The sequence below is a fragment of the Erythrolamprus reginae genome, chromosome 4 (genome assembly GCF_031021105.1).
Source record: "Erythrolamprus reginae isolate rEryReg1 chromosome 4, rEryReg1.hap1, whole genome shotgun sequence".
Taxonomy (NCBI): Eukaryota; Metazoa; Chordata; class Lepidosauria; order Squamata; family Dipsadidae; genus Erythrolamprus; species Erythrolamprus reginae.
This window is the reverse complement of record NC_091953.1, coordinates 4,097,423-4,114,529: the sequence shown is the minus strand read 5'-3', so window position 1 is coordinate 4,114,529 and position 17,107 is coordinate 4,097,423. Positions and strand designations below refer to the sequence as shown.

At 46.1% G+C, this 17,107-nt stretch overlaps 1 protein-coding gene across 5 annotated transcripts in view; it reads left to right on the top strand.

Annotated features, from left to right (window-relative positions):
• Positions 1 to 17,107, top strand: part of EMSY (EMSY transcriptional repressor, BRCA2 interacting) — a 64,000-nt gene that overhangs the window by 19,782 nt on the left and 27,111 nt on the right. For 3 of the 5 annotated variants that reach the window (XM_070749498.1, XM_070749500.1, XM_070749496.1), the window contains exons 6-13: positions 686 to 838; positions 4,008 to 4,270; positions 5,973 to 6,270; positions 7,338 to 7,553; positions 9,747 to 9,896; positions 10,771 to 10,944; positions 13,665 to 13,700; positions 16,320 to 16,456. In XM_070749498.1, coding sequence (XP_070605599.1) covers positions 686 to 838; positions 4,008 to 4,270; positions 5,973 to 6,270; positions 7,338 to 7,553; positions 9,747 to 9,896; positions 10,771 to 10,944; positions 13,665 to 13,700; positions 16,320 to 16,456 — 1,427 coding nt within the window. The remainder of the gene's footprint in view (positions 1 to 685; positions 839 to 4,007; positions 4,271 to 5,972; positions 6,271 to 7,337; positions 7,554 to 9,746; positions 9,897 to 10,770; positions 10,945 to 13,664; positions 13,701 to 16,319; positions 16,457 to 17,107) is intronic. The other 2 variants (XM_070749499.1, XM_070749497.1) reach the window with 1 other exon arrangement.

Below are 17,107 nucleotides of genomic sequence, written 5' to 3'. Positions count from 1 at the left end.
TGGTCTAGGGGGAAAGGGTATCTCAATTCCCCCATGCCTGATGGCAGAGGTGGGTTTTAAGAAGCTTACGAAAGGCAAGGAGGGTGGGGGCAATTCTAATCTCTGGGGGGAGTTGGTTCCAGAGGGTCGGGGCCGCCACAGAGAAGGCTCTTCCCCTGGGTCCTGCCAAATGACATTGTTTAGTTGACGGGACCCGGAGAAGGCCAACTCTGTGGGACCTAACTGGTCGCTGGGATTCGTACAGCAGAAGGCGGTCCCTGAGATAATCTGGCCCGGTGCCATGAAGGGCTTTATAGGTCATTACCAACACTTGTTGTGAGCCGCCCTGAGTCTGCATAGAGGGGCGGCATACAAATCTAATAAATTATTATTATTATTATTATTATTATTATTATTATTATTTGAAAAAGCAGGACTAGAATAAAGAGAGTTTTCACATTCTGTAAGAACAAACCTTGTATCGGGCGTTAGTACATTTCGAAGGTCTGGAGGTGGTCTTGTGTCACTTGGTGAAGCCCCAAAATAATAATAATAATAATAATAATAATAATAATAATAATAATAATAATTTATTAGATTCGTATGCTGCCCCTCTCCGAAGACTCGATTCAAGCAAAAATGATTCAAGCAAGCAGAATTTATGTTGAAAGCCTAACTAAAACTTGTGTTTTGACTTCCTCTTCAGTAGTGGTTTGTTACTCCTACACAACTACCACCTCTACGCCGACGTCCACCCCCGTCCCGAGCGGTAGTGTCGCAACGGTTAAGTCTCCCAGACCCGCCAGCCCAGCTTCCAACGTTGTGGTTCTCCCGAGTGGAAGTGCTGTTTACGTTAAAAGTAAGTGCGTTGTCAGCCAAGATGGAAGATCTGGATTTGAAACATTTAGAAATGATCTAAAGATCTAAGTATATTGCAGTCAGATATCAAAATGTTAAACAACCTGTATAATCAGGAGAAATTAAATTATGTTATATTGAGTGAATGTAATATTGCAGATGTGTTTACAAAACCTCTGTTAGATTAGATTTATTGATTAGATTTATTGGATTTATATGCTGCCCCTCTCCGCAGACTCGGGGCGGCTCACAACAATGACAAAACAGTATATACTAACAAATCCAATACCCACCAATCCAATTACAATTTTAAGCTAAAAAAATCATTAAAAACAACTCCAGAATATTAAAAAACAAGCACACAATCAATCCACCAAAACAACATGGGCAAGGGGGAGATGTTTCAGTTCTCCCATGCCTGACGGCAGAGGTGGGTTTTAAGTAGCTTACGAAAGGCAAGGAGGGTGGGGGCAATCCTAATCTCAGGGGGGAGTTGGTTCCAGAGGGTCGGAGCCGCCACAGAGAAGGCTCTTCCCCTGGGTCCCGCCAGACGACATTGTTTAGTCGACAGGACCCGAAGAAGGCCAACTCTGTGGGATATAAAACATAAGGCAATGAGTCTGCGTAGAAAGGCGGCGTAGACACCCAAGTGAATGAATGAATGCCAACCATACATCGTCTTATAGAAATTGTCTTTTAATTTATAGTTTGAATGTAAATTTTAAACCTTGATTCCACATATTCTCCCACATTGTTCAAGCATTAACATTACAGTGGCACCTCTACTTAAGAACTTAATTCGTTCTGTAACCAGGTTCTTAAGTAGAAAAGTTAGAGCGCTGTATAGAGCGCTGGTGAGACCACATTTGGAATACTGTGTTCAGTTCTGGAGACCTCACCTACAAAAAGATATTGACAAAATTGAACGGGTCCAAAGACGGGCTACAAGAATGGTGGAAGGTCTTAAGCATAAAACGTATCAGGAAAGACTTCATGAACTCCATCTGTAGAGTCTGGAGGACAGAAGGAAAAGGGGGGACATGATCGAAACATTTAAATATGTTAAAGGGTTAAATAGGGTTCAGGAGGGAAGTGTTTTTAATAGGAAAGTGAACACAAGAACAAGGGGACACAATCTGAAGTTAGTTAGGGGAAAGATCAAAAGCAACATGAGAAAGTATTATTTTACTGAAAGAGTAGTAGATCCTTGGAACAAACTTCCAGCAGACGTGGTTGGTAAATCCACAGTAACCGAATTTAAACATGCCTGGGAGAAACATATATCCATCGTAAGATAAAATACAGAAAATAGTAAAAGGGCAGACTAGATGGACCATGAGGTCTTTTTCTGCCGTCAGTCTTCTATGTTTCTATGTAAGTAGAAGCCATTTTTCCCATAGGAATCAATGTAAAAGCAAATAAGGCGTGCAAGCCCATTAAGAAAGAAATAAAAGCTCGGAATATGGGTGGGGGGAGGAGGAGGAAGAAGAGGAGGAGGAGGACAATCGCTGCTGAAGGATGAAGGTGACCCGGGGGGGGGGGGTAAAAAAAAATCCAAAACTTTAAGGATTTTTTTAAAAAAAGGGACTTTGAGGCAGCGAGGAGGAGCACGTGCCTCCCATACACTGGGCGTGAGGCTGCCTCCCATATGCTGCGCCAGAGAGAGAAACTCAGGCAGGCGAGAGGGGGAAACCTCCTGCTCCTTTGACCGGAAGGCGGCGGCTGCTGCTACCTGCTTCCTCTTCCTTCCCATGCTGAAGGGCTCCCCTCTCGCTCGCTCGCTTTGTAGCCGGCGCCTTTCCTTCACTGTGGTGACTCCTCGGTTTGGCTGAAGCCGAGTTGATCCGGCCGGGGTGAAGCGCCCCCTTTTGCCTTTCCGCGCCCAGGCGCTCTGGGAGGCAACCTCGCACCGGGTGTACGGGAAGGCAGCGCGAGGGAGTCACCACAGCGAAGTGCTTTATTCCCTCTGCAAGTGCCCAGAGAAAGGAAAATGCTTCGTTCGCTCTGGACTGCCAAAGCCTCCTTAAGCGCCACCGAAAGGCTCCTCTGACAGCTCAGAAAAGCCCGAGATGGCCGGGATTAAAGGGGGAATGGCAGGAAACTGGCCGGATCTTCGTGCCGCTCTCAAATTTCCTGGGAACTTTTTCCAAGCTTGGGTTCTTATGTAGAAAATGGTTCTTAAGAATGTTCTGTCGAACTCTCTGGCAGAATCCTCCCAAAAATTCACAGGTACAAATTTCAGACACACACACGTTTGAAAATTCAAAACAATGTTCTTTATAATGACAATTCACTTAAACCAAGCCCTCTTTTGGTATAGCAAAGAGCCCTCGTCTCCAAACAAACTGGTAATTTATACAAGTCCCTTATCAGTCCTGTGATACTTAGCTTGCAGCTGTGAGGTAATTCACAGTCCTTCTTCTTCCACAAAGTGAAACACACTTTGCTCTGGTTTAGTTTCAAAGCTGGGAAAAATCAGCACACAAAAGGTCAAAGTCAGCAAAGCAGTCACGAAACACAATAATCAGATAATCCTCCACAATGGCCAAACCCACAGGCTGCTCTTTATAGCAGCCTCACTAATGACCACAGCCCCACCCAACCACAGGTGGCCTCATTTTCTTTGACAATAATCTCTCAGTTGTTGCTGCCTATGCATCGCTCTCCGCATGCGTGGCTGTATCATTAACTCTTGTTCCGAATCCAAGGAGGAGCTAGATAATTGATCTCCTTCTGAGCTGTCTGCCCCACTCTCCTCCTCCCTGTCACTCATGTCTTCTTGGTCAGAGGAGCCTTCATCATCAGATTCCACCGGGGGGCAAAACAGGCCTGCAGCATGTGGATGTCTCCCCCACATCCACAGTCCTTGGGGCAGGAGCTGGGCCAGAGCTAACCACAACAAAGAAGAGGCAAAAAAATCTTGAACCACCCCGTTCTTATCTAGAAAAGTTCGTAAGTAGAGGCGTTCTTAGGTAGAGGCTGTATATCCCAAGTTCCTTGCCTTCCGAATTGTACAATGAATGCTTCAGTTGCTCATTTTTCCAGATTTAAATCCAGGAACACTTTGTAGACTTTGGCAATCATACGTTCATCCCTAACCGCACACAATAAAATTTTCTGATTCGTTCAACGGAACGTGAAGCCCCCTAAACCTGTGCTCTTCGTTGCAGGCGTGAGTTGTTCGGATGAGGACGAGAAGCCCCGCAAGAGGCGGCGTACCAACTCCTCCAGCTCCTCCCCGGTGCTCCTGAAAGAGGTCCCCAAAGCCACCCCTCCAGTCACCAAGACCATCACGGTGCCCGTTGGGGGCAGCCCGAAGATGAGCAGCATCATGCAAAGCATCGCCAACTCCCTGCCGCCCCACATGTCTCCCGTGAAGATCACCTTCACCAAGCCCTCCTCCACGCAGACCACCAACACCAACACCCAGAAGGTCCGAGGTGGCATCGGGATGGTTTGGGCCACAGGGGTAGGCGAAGTTGGTTCTTCTATGACTTGTGGACTTCAACTCCCAGAATTCCTTAGCCAATCATGCTAGCTCAGGAATTCTGGGAGTTGAAGTCCTTAGGTCATAGAAGAGCCAACTTGTGGACTTCAACTCCCAGAATTCCTGAGCCAATCATGCTAGCTCAGGAATTCTGGGAGTTGAAGTCCACAGGTCATAGAAGAGCCAACTTGTGGACTTCAACTCCCAGAATTCCTGAGCCAATCATGCTAGCTCAGGAATTCTGGGAGTTGAAGTCCACAGGTCATAGAAGAGCCAACTTGTGGACTTCAACTCCCAGAATTCCTGAGCCAATCATGCTAGCTCAGGAATTCTGGGAGTTGAAGTCCACAGGTCATAGAAGAGCCAACTTGTGGACTTCAACTCACAGAATCCCTGATCCAATCATGCTAGCTCAGGAATTCTGGGAGTTGAAGTCCACAGGTCATAGAAGAGCCAACTTGTGGACTTCAACTCACAGAATCCCTGATCCAATCATGCTAGCTCAGGAATTCTGGGAGTTGAAGTCCACAGGTCATAGAAGAGCCAACTTGTGGACCTCAACTCACAGAATCCCTGATCCAATCATGCTAGCTCAGGAATTCTGGGAGTTGAAGTCCACAGGTCATAGAAGAGCCAACTTGTGGACCTCAACTCACAGAATCCCTGATCCAATCATGCTAGCTCAGGAATTCTGGGAGTTGAAGTCCACAGGTCATAGAAGAGCCAACTTGTGGACTTCAACTCACAGAATCCCTGATCCAATCATGCTAGCTCAGGAATTCTGGGAGTTGAAGTCCACAGGTCATAGAAGAGCCAACTTGTGGACTTCAACTCACAGAATCCCTGATCCAATCATGCTAGCTCAGGAATTCTGTGAGTTGAAGTCCACAGGTCATAGAAGAGCCAACTTGTGGACCTCAACTCACAGAATCCCTGATCCAATCATGCTAGCTCAGGAATTCTGGGAGTTGAAGTCCACAGGTCATAGAAGAGCCAACTTGTGGACTTCAACTCACAGAATCCCTGATCCAATCATGCTAGCTCAGGAATTCTGGGAGTTGAAGTCCACAGGTCATAGAAGAGCCAACTTGTGGACTTCAACTCACAGAATCCCTGATCCAATCATGCTAGCTCAGGAATTCTGGGAGTTGAAGTCCACAGGTCATAGAAGAGCCAACTTGTGGACTTCAACTCACAGAATCCCTGATCCAATCATGCTAGCTCAGGAATTCTGGGAGTTGAAGTCCACAGGTCATAGAAGAGCCAACTTGTGGACTTCAACTCACAGAATCCCTGATCCAATCATGCTAGCTCAGGAATTCTGGGAGTTGAAGTCCACAGGTCATAGAAGAGCCAACTTTGCCTACTCCTGGCTTGTATTTTTTCCCCTCTCCGAGGGGGCCCTGCACTTGCCTCGCATCCAAAACGGGCCACATGGAGACTCATGGGAGGAGCGGGGTGGAGTGGAAGGAGCCAACCAGGGGTGGGATGGGGAGGTTCTCCGAACTCGCTGTATCGTTAGCTATGGGTTCCTGACGAACTCGTAGCCACCCACCCCTGCCTGTATTCAGTCCTGCCCTTTTTCTGAGCACCGTCATGGAAAATGACCGTATTGTCCTATCATTGTCTCTCCTTGTTTCTCTTCCAGGTAATCATCGTCACCACCTCCCCCAGCTCCACGTTCGTCCCCAACATCCTCTCCAAATCCCACAACTATGCTGCCGTCACCAAACTCGTCCCGACGTCGGTGATCGCCTCCACCACCCAGAAGCAGCCCGTGGTCATCACGGCCTCCCAGTCCTCCCTGCTTAACAACAGCACCACGACCACCGCCGCCAGCCTCACCACCGGGAGCTGTTCCACGCCTTCTTGCGCCCCCAGCACCGTTGCGGTGACCACCGTCGTCTCTTCCACGCCGTCAGTGGTCATGTCGACCGTGGCGCAGGGTAAGAGGCCGACCGATTTGAGGAAGAAGGGAAGGTCCTTTTTTAAAAAAGAAAAAAAAAGAAAATATAATCTTTATTGAAGATAAACAGGGGAGGGGACACATGAAGCAAAAGGACTATGGGAATATTGGTACAAATGTATATGAATTTAGGGTATGTAGTTATAAATCAAAATACACGCTTATATATACAGTGGTACCTCTACCCAAGAACGCCTCTACTTACAAACTTTTCCAGATAGGAAAAGATTTTCCACTTGAGCCTCTGAAACTGTAACCGGAAAAGGCAGGGAGAAGCCTCCGTGGGGCCTCTCTAGGAATCTCCTGGGAGGAAACAGGGCCGGAAAAGGCGGGGAGTAGCCTCCGTGGGGCCTCTCTAGGAATCTCCTGGGAGGAAAAAGAGCCAGATAAGGCGGGGAGAAGCCTCTGTGGGGCCTCTCTAGGAATCTTCTGGGAGGAAACTGGGCCGGAAAAGGCGGGGAGAAGCCTCCGTGGGGCCTCTCTAGGAATCTCCTGGGAGGAAACAGGGCCGGAAAAGGCGGGGAGTAGCCTCCGTGGGGCCTCTCTAGGAATCTCCTGGGAGGAAAAAGAGCCAGATAAGGCGGGGAGAAGCCTCTGTGGGGCCTCTCTAGGAATCTTCTGGGAGGAAACTGGGCCGGAAAAGGCGGGGAGAAGCCTCCGTGGGGCCTATCTAGGAATTTCCTGGGAGGAAACAGGGGCAGAAAAGTCAGGGAGAAGCCTCCATGTGGCCTCTCTAGAAATCTTCAGGGAGGAAACAGGGATAGAAAAGGCCGGCAGAAGCCTCCGTGGGGCCTCTAGGAATCTCCTGGGAGGAAACAGGGATAGAAAAGGCGGGGAGAAGCCTCCGTGAATCTCTCTAGGAATCTCCTGGGAGGAAACAGGGCCGGAAAAGGCAGGGAGAAGCCTCCGTGGGGCCTCTCTAGGAATCTCCTGGGAGGAAACAGGACCTCCACCCTCCCTGGGGTTTCTATTCTATTCTAAATAAACGTGAGCTTTCTTAGCTGCTGAAATCGAGAAAGGCGCCAATCTTGCCCTCCTCCCTTGCAGGTGTCTGCACGTCGGCGATCAAAGTGGCCGCTGCCCGTCTCCCGTCTCCGAAAAGCCTGGTGGGGACGCCCAGCCAGATCCTCGCCCAGTTCCCCAAGCAGCAGCTGACTTCGGCCTCACCAGCCGCCCTGCCTCCGTCCCAGCCTCCGCCAGCCCCCCAGCAGTCTCCTCTGCCCACCAACATTAAGCCCACCATCCAAATCAAGCAAGAATCAGGTATTGTAGCAACAGGGGATGTGTCATCCCAGCGATGCAGGGTGGGTGGGGAGGAGAGAGGTAGTCCTCGACTTCAGATCGTGCAGAATTTGTTTGTTTGTTTATTTCTTTATTTCTTTATTTCTTTATTGGATTTGTATGCCGCCCCTCTCCAGAGACTCGGGGCAGCTAACAGCAACAATAAAGCAGTGTACAATAGTAGTCTGATGTTAGAAACAATTAAAAACCCATTAATATAAAAACCAATCATACATACATACATACCATGCATAGAATTGTAAAGGCCTAGGGGGAAAGAGGATCTCAATTCCCCCATGCCTGGCGGCAGAGGTGGGTTTTAAGCAGCTTACGAAAGGCAAGGAGGGTGGGGGCAATTCTAATCTTTGGGGGGAGTTGGTTCCAGAGGGCCGGGGCCGGCACAGAGAAGGCTCTTCCCCTCCGGAAATTCAAACTGCCCCCACCCTCCTCATCTTCCGCAAGACTCTGAAGCCCCATCTATGTCGCCAGGCATAGGGTAATTGATGTATCCCCTTTTTGGCTAGTAAGATTTATGCGTGGTTATGATTGGGTAGTATTGACTGTTTTTAAATGATAGTGGGCTTTTTAAGCTATAGTTTTAATTATTGGATTTGTACTGCATTGTTTATTGTTGTTGTGAGCCGCCCCAAGTCTTCGGAGTGGGGCAGCATACAAATCTAATAAATTATTATTATTAATTATTATTATGGCAATGCTTGAGCTCCAAATCTCCATTGCTTAAGCTACTGCTTCTCAATTATTTTCTATTATGCCCCGCCAGGCAGAAGTAAATATTTCCCACCCAGCCCCCAACTCTCTGATTTGAGCCACAATGGAATTTTAGTGTTAATATTTATTATTTCACTTATTCTAAGTCGCAAGCCAATTTTGGGAACTTTGAATGTTCATTAAACAAAGGGCTGTATTTTGAGGACTTAACATATATTTTCGGAGTGTAAGAAGCACCTTTCTCCCGCCCCAAAAGAGGTTGAAAATGTCGGTGGGTATTATTATTATTATTATTATTATTATTATTATTATTATTAATTAGATTTGTATGCCACCCCTCTCCAGAGACTCGGGGCGGCTTATACACCGAAGACAGCGATTTTTGGCCTCCCAAAGCCGCACCCCCATGCTCCATTTTTGCAAAACAAATGGGCCCTTTTTCCCAAAAATCGGATGGGCAAAGGGTTTGGGAGGCCTGCAGAGTTCTTCTGGGGGCCAAAAAGACCAACCAAACCCCCTCCCCTTTGCAAAAAACAGACCCTTTTTTGCAAAAAAACAGGGACATTTTTGCCTTTCTGCCAGCCCTCAGGAGAACTTTGCAGGCCTTCCAAACCCTCTACCCACAAAAGTGGGTGAAAAACATTTTTGCTGGGGAGGGTTTGGGAGGCTTGCAGAAGACTTCCGGGAGGACAAAAACCATTTATTCTTTATTTATCTCTTTTAAATCTTGATGCACCGGTAGCATCTTATGGTCCGAAAAATGTGGTATCTGTATGTTAACTTTTTGTCAACCTGCTGTAGAATGCTAGCTATGTTCTTAAATTTCTCTTAATTTTTTGTCCTCTCCCCTCCCTCCCTCCATTCTTCCTTCCTTTCTCCATCCCACCTTCTCTTTCCTTCCTTCCTCCCTCTGTCCTTCTGTTTTCCTCCTCCCCTTCCTTCCCTCTCTTTCCTTCCTTCCTTTCTTCCTCCCTCCATTCTTCTTTCCTTTCTCCCTCCTTCCCCCACTCCTTCCTCGTCTTTCCTCCCTCCTTCCTTCCTTCCTTCCTTCTTCACGCATTCTCCTTCCTTCCTTTCTCCCTCCCTCCATTCTTTCTTCCTTTCTCACTCATTCCCCCACTCCTTCCTCTTCCTTCCTCCCTCCTTCCTTCCTTCCTTCATTCATTCATTCATTCCTTCCTTCTTCACTCATTCTCCTTCCTTTCTCCCTCCCTCCATTCTTTCTTCCTTTCTCACTCCCTCCCCTTACTTCCTCCCTCTCTCCCTCCTTCCTTCTTTCCTTCCTTCCTTTCTCCCTCCCTCTCCTTCTTTCCTTCCTTCCTTTCTCACTCCTTCCCCCACTCCCTTCCTTCCTTCTTCACTCATTCTCCTTCCTTTCTTCCTCCCTCTCCTTCTTCACTCCCTCCCTCCCTCTATTTGCCGCCCCATTCTCCATCTCCTCCCCAGGTGTCAAAATCATCACCCAGCAGGTGCAGCCCAGCAAAATCCTCCCCAAACCTGTCACGGCGACCCTGCCCAGCAGCAGCAATTCCCCCATTATGGTGGTCAGCAGCAACGGGACCATCATGACCACCAAGCTGGTCACAGCTCCTGCCGGTGAGTCCCTCTGTCCATCCCGGCCTTGCCAACTCACGAACTGGTCTTCAAGGGGCAGAACAAGCGATATGTTTCTACGTCTTTATTTTTTCTTAAAAGAACAGGCTAGTTTGCAATCCTTGATTTATGGCCACAATTGGGACCACAATTTCCATGGCTAAGCAAGGCAGCTGTTAAGGGGACCGTGCCCAATCAGCTTTGATGCCTAAGGCGGGACTAGAACTCACCGTCTCCTGGTGATTGGCCCAAAGTCACCCATTCGGCTTTGATGCCTAAGGCGGGACTAGAACTCAGAGTCACCTGTTGATTGGCCCAAAATCATCCAGCTGGCTTTCTTGCTTAAGGCGGGACTACAACTCACCGTCTCCTGGTGATTGGCCCAAAGTCACCCAGCTGGCTTTCTTGCTTAAGGTGGGACTAGAACTCACCGTCTCCTGGTGATTGGCCCAAAGTCACCCAGCTGGCTTTCTTGCTTAAGGCAGGACTAGAACTCACAGTCACCTGGTGATTGGCCCTAAGTCACTCAGCCGGCTTTCATTGCTAAGGCGGGACTAGAACTCACCGTCACCTGGTGATTGGCCCTAAGTCACTTAACCATCTTTCCTGCCTAAGGCGGGACTAGAACTCACCGTCTCCTGGTGATTGGCCCAAAGTTACCCAATCAGCCGGCTTTCATGCCTAAGGCGGGACTAGAACTCACCCCTCTCCCAGTATCTAGCGTGGTGCCTTGGTTAGGTTGGAAAGCAAATAGATCATTTGCAAGTTTTAGCCCCTCCGTTCTCCTCTTCATCTTCCTCCCTGACCTGCAAACCAGACCATTAATGGATAGCTTGCTCCGTTTTTCCTCTCTCTCCCCCCCTTACCCCCAAACCAGGGACTCAAGCAACATACACCCGTCCGACTGTGAGCCCTTCCATAGGGGCGCGAGTGACAGGCACGCCTGGTGGAGCCACCTACGTGAAGACCACCAGCGGTAGCATCATCACAGTCGTCCCCAAATCACTTGCCACGCTGGGAGGCAAAATTATCAGCAGCAATCTTGTTTCTGGTAGGTAGTTGCATGTCATTGTTAATTGGTGACCCGTCAGGGTAAATTAAAAAAGACCTCTGAAATTTAGAGGGAGACGTGGGTTCATGCGGCCCCCCTTAGTTTTTTTCAGCCATAATAGACACCCCCCCCAAAAAAAAAACACCAGTGGGTGCTGTAATGACCAAGGACTGGGACTAGGACGAAGGAATAGAAGGGAGAACTCACTAAATTTGTCAGAGTTTAGGCAGCGTGATTAGTACAGTAGTACCTCTAGATACGAGCTGCTCCACATGCGAGTATTCCAAGTTACGAGCTGAGACGCGAGCAAAATTTTTGTTCAACACCCAAGCTCAAATTCGGGATACGAGCCGAGCGTCCAGTAGGTGGCGCAAGAATTCCATTTTTTTCCAGTTATCTCGGTGCGAAAAGCCAAATCTAAATGCATTCGTTCAAGATACGAATTGATCGACGTACGAGGTCGGCTCTGGCAGGAATTAAACTCGTATGTCGAGGTACCACTGTATTATGAGATAGTAATAAAGATACAGGTAGTCCCCGACTTACGACAGGGATCCGTTCCCACGGCCCGTCGTAAGCCGAGTTTGGTGTAAGACGGAATATTCCGATTTACATGAATATTCCGACTTACACGGCGGCGGCGGCAGCTTCTTCAAGGAACCAACAGCAGGTCCTTCTTGGCGCTGCGTTGCTGTAGCCTCTGAGGCCGGCCACCACAGAGATCCCCTCATCCGAACGGAGGCAGCGGCGGCAACGTTGGAGGCTGCAGCAACACAGCCCCAAAAAGGTCCCTTGAAGCCACCGCTGCCTCCGTACAGGCGAGGGGATCTCCGCGGTGGGCGGCCTCGGAGGCTACAGCAACACAGCGCCGAGAAGGACCGGCGATAGTTTTTTATGTATTTAACGAGTTTTTGGACTTTTAAAACCCACTGTTTCCATTAAACAGTCATTCTATAAGGTTTCTCAGCTGGAACTACATGTGATATCCTACCAGTTTCTTTAATAGAGTAGAGTAGTACTGTAGAAGAATATTGTGAAGTTTTAATGGTTTTAAAATTTTCAATGGATTTAATGGATTTAAGCCTCCTTTGAAAACCCGTGAAGTAGCGAATCCACAAAAGATGAACCGCGAAGTAGTGAGGGATTACTGTATAATATAATAATAATAATGATGATGATGATGATAAAGAAACATTGGTGAGACCACATTTGGAATACTGTGTTCAGTTCTGGAGACCTCACCTACAAAAAGATATTGACAAAATTGAACGGGTCCAAAGACGGGCTACAAGAATGGTGGAAGGTCTTAAGCATAAAACGTATCAGGAAAGACTTCATGAACTCCAACTGTAGAGTCTGGAGGACAGAAGGAAAAGGGGGGACATGATCGAAACATTTAAATATGTTAAAGGGTTAAATAAGGTTCAGGAGGGAAGTGTTTTTAATAGGAAAGTGAACACAAGAACAAGGGGACACAATCTGAAGTTAGTTGCGGGAAAGTGTTTTTGTGATGCTGCGATTTCGCTGGGAAACCCCACCTCCGGACTTCCGTTGCCAGCGAAGCGCCCGTTTTTGCGCTGCTGGGATTCCCCTGCAGCATCGCAAAAACACGGAAGTCTGGAGGTGGGGTTTCCCATGGAGGGGAGTCTCAGGGGAATCCCAGCAGCGCAAAAACGGGCGCTTTGCTGGCAACAGAAGTCCGGAGGCGGGGCATCCCAGTGGCGGTGGCTTGGGTTTGTAAGGTGAAAATAGTTTGGAAGAAGAGGCAAAAAAATCTTAAACCCCGGGTTTGTATCTCGAAAAGTTTGTATGACGAGGGGTTTGTAAGACGAGGTATCACTGTATTTGGTTTCATGTGAGAGGGATCTCGGGAGTCCTAGTGGAAAACCATTTCAATAGGAGCCAGCCGTGTGCAGCAGCTGCCAAAAAAGCCAACACAGTTCTAGGCTGCATTAACAGATGGATAGAATCAAGGTCACGTGAAGTGTTAATACCTCTTTATAAGGCCTTGGTAAGGTCACACTTGGAATCTTGCATTCAGTTTTGGTTGCCACAAGAGAAAAAAATAGGTTGAGACTCTAGAACAAGGGTGACAAACACAATTTCTTTCTTTTGTTAAAGTTTCTTTATTGATTTTAAAAAGAATATTTCTCATATGGTTTCTTTTGTACAGGTCTTAATCCGTATCTATTACATTTTAAATATATCATTCATTTCTCTATAATCTGTTAAATTATGTACATTCAAATATAAATATCGTAAGTAAAGCATAATATTAGAAAGGGGGAAAATGAAATATCAATAAGCATAAATTCTTTCAGTTTCTATAATAAAGTGATTATCAGTCCCATGTTTTTATTTCATTTATATTATTATTATGAAATATTTATTTTTATTTCTATATCTACTGATATTTTGTATTGTTAATTTTCAGTTTTTATTTTGAATCCATTCGTGCCATAATTCTTTAGTTTCTTTATGTTGCCAAACACAATTTCATTGAGTGGGCAATTGCAGTCGTAAATTGAGGACTCTCCATGTCCTGAAAATGTTTGTTTATTGATTGATTGATTGATTGATTGATTGGATTTGTATGCCGCCCCTCTCCGTAATGTTGCAATGAGGGTTCAACAGCCTCGCGGAAATGTTCCACCCTACGTTTCCTGAGTAAATGACACTGTCTGTCGATCAACCTATTTTTATTTTTGCTTTTCTTTAAGGTAACTCCCTGATGAAGACCTACTTTCAGCAAAAAGGTACCCAGCGATGCTCTAGTCCAGGGGTCTCCAACCTTGACAAACTTTACGACTTGTGGACTTCAACTCCCAGAATTCCTCAGCCAGTATACACTGGCTGAGGAATTCTGGGACTTGAAGTCCACAAAGTTGTAAAAGTTCGTCAAGGTTACAGACCCCTGCTCTATAATTTGTCTGATTTCTTTCCAAGGGTCTTGATAACGCCAGGGGCGTTTTCATCTTGTCAGTACAGATGGTCCTTGACTTATAGCATATTCCTGGAGGGGTCTGTAATATGGTAAATGATTTAGCTTTACTAGATAAATGGTCAAAGCAATGGAAACTGCAGTTTAATGTTTCCAAATGTAAAATAATGCACTTGGGGAAAAGGAATCCTCAATCTGAGTATTGCATTGGCAGTTCTGTGTTAGCAAAAACTTCAGAAGAAGGATTTAGGGGTCGTGATTTCTGACAGTCTCAAAATGGGTGAGCAGTGTGGTCGGGCGGTAGGAAAAGCAAGTAGGATGCTTGGCTGCATAGCTAGAGGTATAACAAGCAGAAAGAGGGAGATTGTGATCCCCTTATATAGAGCGCTGGTGAGACCACATTTGGAATACTGTGTTCAGTTCTGGAGACCTCACCTACAAAAAGATATTGACAAAATTGAACGGGTCCAAAGACGGGCTACAAGAATGGTGGAAGGTCTTAAGCATAAAACGTATCAGGAAAGACTTCATGAACTCAATCTGTAAGTCTGGAGGACAGAAGGAAAAGGGGGACATGATCGAAACATTTAAATATGTTAAAGGGTTAAATAAGGTTCAGGAGGGAAGTGTTTTTAATAGGAAAGTGAACACAAGAACAAGGGGACACAATCTGAAGTTAGTTGGGGGAAAGATCAAAGGCAACATGAGAAAATATTATTTTACTGAAAGAGTAGTAGATCCTTGGAACAAACTTCCAGCAGACGTGGTAGATAAATCCACAGTAACTGAATTTAAACATGCCTGGGATAAACCTAGATCCTTTGTAAGATAAAATACAGGAAATAGTATAAGGGCAGACTAGATGGACCATGAGGTCTTTTTCTGCCGTCAGTCTTCTATGTTTCTATGTTGTAACCCTCCCTGTGGTTGCGTGATCAGAATTCAAACAGTTTGGTTACTGACTCATATTTACGATGGTGGAAGTGTCCTGGGGGTGGGTCACTTCATCCCCCTTTGGTGATCTTCTGACAAGCAAAGTCGACGGACGGATGTCCGATTCATTTAATGACCGTATTTATTTATTTTATTTATTTATTTATGTATTAGATTTGTATGCCGCCCCTCCCCGAAGACTCGGGGCGGCTAACAACAGTATAAAAAGACAATGTAAACAAATCTAATATTAAAAATAATCTAAAAAACCCCAATTTAAAGAACCACTCATACATACAAGCATACCATGTATAAATTCTATAAGCCTAGGGGGAAGGGAAATTTCAATTCCCCCATGCCTGACGACAGAGGTGGGTTTTAAGGAGCTTGCGAAAGGCAAGGAGGGTGGGGGCAACTCTGATATCTGGGGGGAGCTGGTTACAGAGGGCCGGGGCCGCCACAGAGAAGGCTCTTCTGGGTGCCGCCAAACGACATTGCTTAGTCGACGGGACCCGGAGAAGGCCAACTCTGTGGGACCTAACCGGTCACTGGGATTCGTGCGGCAGAAGGCGGTCCCAGAGATATTCTGGTCCAATGCTATGAAGGGCTTTATAGGTCATAATAATATTACCAATAATATTACCAATTGGACAAGGGCGCTCAACCGTGAATGTGGCAGGGGTTGTAAAAACGGGGCAAAATTCGCTTAACAAAAGGTTTCACTTATTCACAGAAAGCTTGGGTTCACTTGTGGACGTAAGGCGAGGACCACCTGTATTATTATTTATTAATTTTACTAGCATACCCAGTAATATGTTTAATTTAATAAGCAATACTTAGGAGGCAAACCCCACGGCTTGTAGCCAAAACTATTTTTAAAGTAATTTTCAAAGCAATTGGTGATGCATTTTCAGAGATTTTAGATCATGAACAAACAGACACTTACATTTTTATTTATACAAAATAAAAGATATTGACAAAATTGAACGGGTCCAAGGACGGGCTACAAGAATGGTGGAAGGTCTTAAGCATAAAACGTATCAGGAAAGACTTAATGAACTCAATCTGTATAGTCTGGGGGACAGAAGGAAAAGGGGGGACACGATCGAAACATTTAAATATGTTAAAGGGTTAAACAAGGTCCAGGAGGGAAGTGTTTTTAATAGGAAAGTGAACACAAGAACAAGGGGACACAATCTGAGGTCAGTTGGGGGAAAGATCAAAATCAACGTGAGAAACTATTATTTTACTGAAAGAGTAGTAGATCCTTGGAACAAACTTCCAGCAGACGTGGTTGGTAAATCCACAGTAACTGAATTTAAACATGCCTGGGATAAACATACATCCATCTTAAGATAAAATACAGAAAATAGTATAAGGGCAGACTAGATGGACCATGAGGTCTTTTTCTGCCCTCAGTCTTCTAGGTTTCTTTGTTTCTCTATAGTTTGCAACAACTCCGTCAAATCCGTGACCTTTGCTTGTTTTCCTTCCTCTCAAGGAACGACTACCAAGATCACCACGATCCCGGTGACGTCAAAGCCCAACGTCATCGTCGTGCAGAAAACCGCGGGAAAGGGCACCACGATTCAAGGACTTCCTGCCAAAAACGTGGTCACCACATTGTTGAACGCGGGGGTAAGTTCACATCCCCCCCCCCCCACCAGAACCTGAATCTGCAGGGGAAGATGAGATGGAGATCGAGGGGGCCCCGAGTCTTCGGAGAGGGTTGGCATACAAATTTAATAAATTATTATTATTAGAAACATAGAAACATAGAAGACTGACGGCAGAAAAAGACCTCATGGTCCATCTAGTCTGCCCTTATACTATTTCCTGTATTTTATCTTAGGATGGATCTATGTTTATCCCAGGCATGTTTAAATTCAGTTCCTGTGGATTTACCAACCACGTCTGCTGGAAGTTGGTTCCAAGGATCTACTACTCTTTCAGTAAAATAATATTTCCTCACGTTGCTTTTGATCTTTCCCCAACTAACTTCAGATTGTGCCCCCTTGTTCTTGTGTTCACTTTCTATTAAAAACACTTCCCTCCTGAACCTTATTTAACCCTTTAACATATTTAAATGTTTCGATCATGTCCCCCCTTTTCCTTCTGTCCTCCAGACTATACAGATGGAGTTCATTAAGTCTTTCCTGATATGTTTTATGCTTAAGACCTTCCACCATTCTTGTAGCCCGTCTTTGGACCCGTTCAATTTTGTCAATATCTTTTTGTAGGTGAGGTCTCCAGAACTGAACACAGTATTCCAAATGTGGTCTCACCAGT